Source organism: Limulus polyphemus, unplaced genomic scaffold, assembly GCF_000517525.1.
Source record: "Limulus polyphemus unplaced genomic scaffold, Limulus_polyphemus-2.1.2 Scaffold358, whole genome shotgun sequence".
Taxonomy (NCBI): Eukaryota; Metazoa; Arthropoda; class Merostomata; order Xiphosura; family Limulidae; genus Limulus; species Limulus polyphemus.
Window position 1 is genome coordinate 364,264 of NW_013665968.1, and position 5,268 is coordinate 369,531.

General features: G+C 32.2%; 1 protein-coding gene across 1 annotated transcript in view; it reads right to left on the reverse strand.

Annotated features, from left to right (window-relative positions):
- Nucleotides 1-4,946, reverse strand: part of LOC106457661 (transmembrane protein 134-like) — a 34,534-nt gene extending 29,588 nt beyond the window's left edge. The window contains exon 1 of the mRNA XM_013917099.2: nt 4,394-4,946. Coding sequence (XP_013772553.1) covers nt 4,394-4,618 — 225 coding nt within the window. The 5' untranslated portion in view covers nt 4,619-4,946. The remainder of the gene's footprint in view (nt 1-4,393) is intronic.
- Nucleotides 4,947-5,268: the final 322 nt, after the last annotated feature.

Genomic DNA, 5,268 nt, shown 5'->3' on the forward strand with positions numbered 1-5,268 from the left:
ATACGTTTTCCCATTAAAGATGGTGTTGCAGCGAATGAAAAAGATGGTAATCTGATGGTGCCATATCTGGAGAATATGGTGGGTGGGGAAGAACTTCCCAATCCAACTCCATAATCTTCATAATCTCCATAATCATCAAACGAGCCAAATGTGGACGTGCATTGTCGTAGAGAAGAACACCTTTCTGAATGAAGAGTGAAGAGCGTTTCTGATTAAGGGCTTCATTTAAACGTTCCAGTTGCTGACTATAGATCTCTGCATTGACAGTTCACCATGGATTGAGGAGTTTGAAATGAATTACTCCTTTGATGTCCCACCAAATGTAAAACATCACTTGCTGCGGATGAAGTCCAGGTTTTGGGGTCGGAAGTGGTTTTCGCATTTAATATTCGCATAGGGAATCCATCTTTCATCACCTGTGACAATTCTGTCCAAAAATGGTTCACGTCGATTACGTGCCAGAAGAGACGAAGCAATGTTCACACGTTGGAAACGATGATCATCAGAGAGTTTGTGAGGCAACCAAACACCTTCTTTATGGAGTTTTCCAATATTCCGTAGATGTTTATGTACTGTTTCCAGACAGACATACAATTTCATGGCCATTTCACAAGTGTGTTGCCTTGGGTTACGCCCAACTACACAATGTATGATTTGTACACAGTTACATAAACAAACCTGTAATAAATTATCTCTTCAAAATATACTAAATTTAACAGTCGTGCTTTATAACTATCTAAATCATAACTCACATATCAAATTTCAATGAAACATGACATGAGGTGGAGAGGGCACTCTAAAGCTTCTATAGGATATAGCCTTCTCACAATGCTGAAGATGTATATATCAGAGGTAGGTTGAAGTATGACTGGAGAAGGAGAAGGGGGGGGGGGCAATGAAAACACTGACATAAACCATGAGAAAGCATCTGTATAGCCCAAAGATCATTGGCAAAGAAAGTCCATAGGTACACAAAATGGGAAAGCCAAGCTCCCCTAGCACTTGAGCTAAAATGCAGCACACAAGACATCTCCATGAATCTCAATGACCAGCCCTGTGAGAGAGAGGATAGCTAGAAGGAGCAAAAAGAGGAACAGTAGACAGAGCACCCCCACAGAGCTCCCACAGACAGGGAACCTGCAATCTGGTAAGGCAGGAAAGAAAAGAAGCCAAGGAAGACTGCTGGCAAGCAGCTTCAGTCTGAGATCTCAAAAAATAAGGAACCTTCCAAAGACTTCATAACAACAGAAAGGAGGGAAATGGATGTCTCAATTATCAGAGGGAAGGAGGTGCAGACCCAAAAGGAAGGAATCATAACCAAACAAATCCCAAAAACAAAGAAACAATGTCAACAAAAATACAGCACTAAAAATGACTTGCAAATTAACAACAGTTGGCTTTTTTTTTCTATAAGGTGGTTAAACAGACAAAGGAACTTATAATCCAACAAAAAAAAGCTCAAAGACAAACTGAATGTTAAAGAAAAAATAATTCAAGGTAATAGACCAAACTTTTAATCCCAAAAAATTCAAAAGCAGCACAAGAAAAAAACACATCAGGACATTAGCAGTGTCAAGGAAAGAATAACCTTGTGTTCACATGCTAATGTTCATGGGGATTACTTCATTTGGAGGACATGTCACCTTCATATTGGTGGAGAGCTATACTAAGACTAATGATGATTATATCATCAGCTGGCACAAAACACATTAACATGTGTAGAGGTGGGAGCTTTGTTTATGGCTTGTGACATGCACATGAAATTACATGACAGTTATGCAGAGCCTTCAGTAGCATTTAAGAATATGAATGTTATAGCTGAATAATTAGTGGAACTTGCCAAGTGATTAATCATTAGACTCATTAATCAATTACATTCAACCAATCTATTCTTATATCACATTAATCTTCCTATTTTACGTTGTTTTTTAAGACATTTTAAAAACCCTTTATTTGATATGACAGACATTTTCAGTTACAACAATTTAGGATTAAGTTACTTTTTTTTAGTCTTAAACTGTTGTACATAGAAATCTGTCATACACACAATGAACTACAAACCTGTAACAAACTAAAAATACAATTAATACTGTTCCATGGGTTTCTCCTTACAAATTGTGACAAGAGTTCTCTACTAAAACTAAATAAACTAATTCTTTGTTAAAAATAATTGTCCTTATACAACATGCAATAAAACTAGTAAAACTTTTTGTCACAGTGTATGATAGATAATTTGTAATTCAGTGAAAACAAACTCACACAAATCCTAGAAAAAATAAATACAGTACAATGTTTACTATTTGGCAAGAAAACTAGTAATGATACCAGATAATTGAAAATGAATCATAAAGTGGAAATCAAAGTATTATACAAAATATTAAAATCACAGTAATATGGAAAATCTTTACAGTCATTTCAGAATTTTTTTCTAATTTCATCATCACTTTGAAAAACTTAAAACTATTTAACTTTATAAGTATTAAAAGAACATCATAAGAGAACATTTTTTGATATAGATAACGTTTAGAAAGATCACATAATTATTAATATGTTTACATTTTACAGTACAGGCTGTAAAAACATGAGTGCTGAGAATCAAAAACTTGAAAGCTTACAGCACTAGGCAGTGTTTAAACAGCACATGACAAAAGCCAGGTTTTTTTTTCTCCTTGTCAGTGCTTCTTATCTAGCTAGAGCTAATTGTAAGTGAATAAAAGTCATGTCTATATAAATAGGTTAATGAATTAATTGTGTTACATATTTTTAGACTGTTATTATTCCATGTGTAGTAATTTTTGATTAAAAATTAAATGAACAAGTTATTTTGCAATCAACATTTTTTTGAAGTACTACAGAATAATGAATTTCCTGTAATTTTTTTTATTAAAGCTATTTTACCCTAAACAGTACTTGTTATGCTTGTAACTTGTAATAAGTAAACAATATATTACATTACTATTATTTAGACATACGTGGAAGACATGAAAAACATGCATCTCTGTAGCTAGTTATGTACCTAAGGGCCAGTAGGCCATACTCACAATTTGTGAGCTATGTACAACCAGAATGTATGCATACCATACAACAGTCACACCTGCAGAAATGCTAATATTCTGATCACTTGGATAATTTGAATACTTGAAAACAGCAATTTTTGATTAGTTGATTAATTTCATGAGTAATCAAACAAATTGACAAAGATGAAAAATCTTGAATGAATGTAAAATAATAATGTGAAATTGAAATGGCAATACTTAAGATTACTTGGATAGTTGTAATACTAATAGTTGAAAACGGTAATAGTACAAAACACTGATTTTGATTTGTTGTTTATTTTCATGTTATTAGTCAATTCATTTAATCAATTTTAATTAAATAATCTTTCACATTACACTAATCAATGTAAATGAATTAACTACTTAGCTCTAATTGCAGATTTACAAGATACTAGATCACATAACATATGGATTTACAACATACTGTTTTAAATGTCAAGCATTTTCTTGAAAGTCATATTTGTAATAAGAAAGGGAAAATGTACAACGATCAAATGAGTACATGGGAAATCAAAAAGGAAAATATTCACCTAATAAAAGTTAATAAATTATATTTATAATTTCTAATGATGTTGGATTGTTAAGCAAAAAATATTTCCTCCATACAGTACAAGCTGTGATCGCGAATCGACCATTTTACATGTCATGAATTGATATAATGAATGCTCAAAGGTAATAAATTAATTAAGTTCATTTTGTAGGTTGCATTTTCAACAACATACACATATTTTAATCCTTTCTACTTAGGTATTTGAAGGGCTAGGCATATTTTGATGCTGAAAAACAAGTATTAATCTTATTTTGAAAAACAGCATCGTAAAGCCATTAGAATATAACTGTTAGAACCAGTACTGCAGTAATGACAACAAGGAGGCTTTTAGAGTATTTACTTTACAACGAAATTAATGTAACACTTACTTTCTGGAGTAAAAACAAATCCTAATTCCTTTATATAAGTATAAATAGTTAAAACTAAGAAATTGTTTTTAATTATGTGGGGAATAAATCAGTAAATTAACAAAAATAATATAATGGTGAACAAGAGTGAAGACAGTCTCTGCACTACTTATAGTTGTAGGGTTACTCATCTAATGAATCAATGTATTTTAATCACTACAAGTTTTTCTTTTAGTTTTACGACTACACATACTCTTTAAAGTTCTCACAGAGAAAAACAGATAAATTAGCTCTATTCTGAGTATTCATTACGCAATTTGAAATTTTTGACCTATGTTAGATAGTTTGTTTTTATTAGAAGTTTTTCATAATACCAATGTCAAGCAATTAAAACAACTGTGCTGATAAGGATTTATTTAATAAAGAAAGAAAGAACATACATCATCTGGAACTTTCTGATTTGCCAATCGAAGGCGATCTTTGGTTGGTTCTTCAACACGCACCACTAGACCCTCATCTACGTGATTTGGCAGGGCAAGGGTTCTTGGCTTTGGTTTTAATGGTGTGCTTTCAGTTGTAGCTCCATAAGAACGAATAATATCGTCTTCATCTTCATCAAAAGCATCATCGATGGAAAATTTCTGAGATTTTTGACCACCTGCCATTTTTTAATAAAAACTTTACAGTTAAACAGTAGTAATGACAGTTAGGCTTAACTGTAATTTATTTGTAACTAAAGGATTGCCTAATGACACAGTTAGTGACAGGCTGAACTCAAGCCAAGGTTGAGCGACGCTGACACGATTATTAATTACAATGTACGTTTAGACTTTAAGCTTCCAATCAGGTTTCTAGTTAAATAAAACTTCAATCTCAAAACAGCTTTTAATCCCACAACGTAATATTGAACCCCATTTCGCGAAACAAATCACATTTTAATTTAAACTTTTAAAGGGCTTTCTTAAGTCATTTTACCACAATCACTCAGTCACGAATTTTTTTCACTTTATCGCCATCTATTATAAAAGGCTTAATCTTATTAAATAATATATTTTTTTCAGAATTTATTCTAATACGAAGGGAGATATGGAAATTTGCTAGTGAAAAGATTATAGGTAATATTAAAATCACTTGTCTTCGTAATATCCAATTCTGCTTTAATGATATTATACCATATATATTAAAACAATAGTAATATCGTTGGGCTCGAAAAACAAAATCAGTTTGCAGCCGACATTTGTCAATGACAAAACTTTTTACCGTAATTTAAAACATGATATGATTGCACATATGAACAGTATCTTGCTTTGAGAAA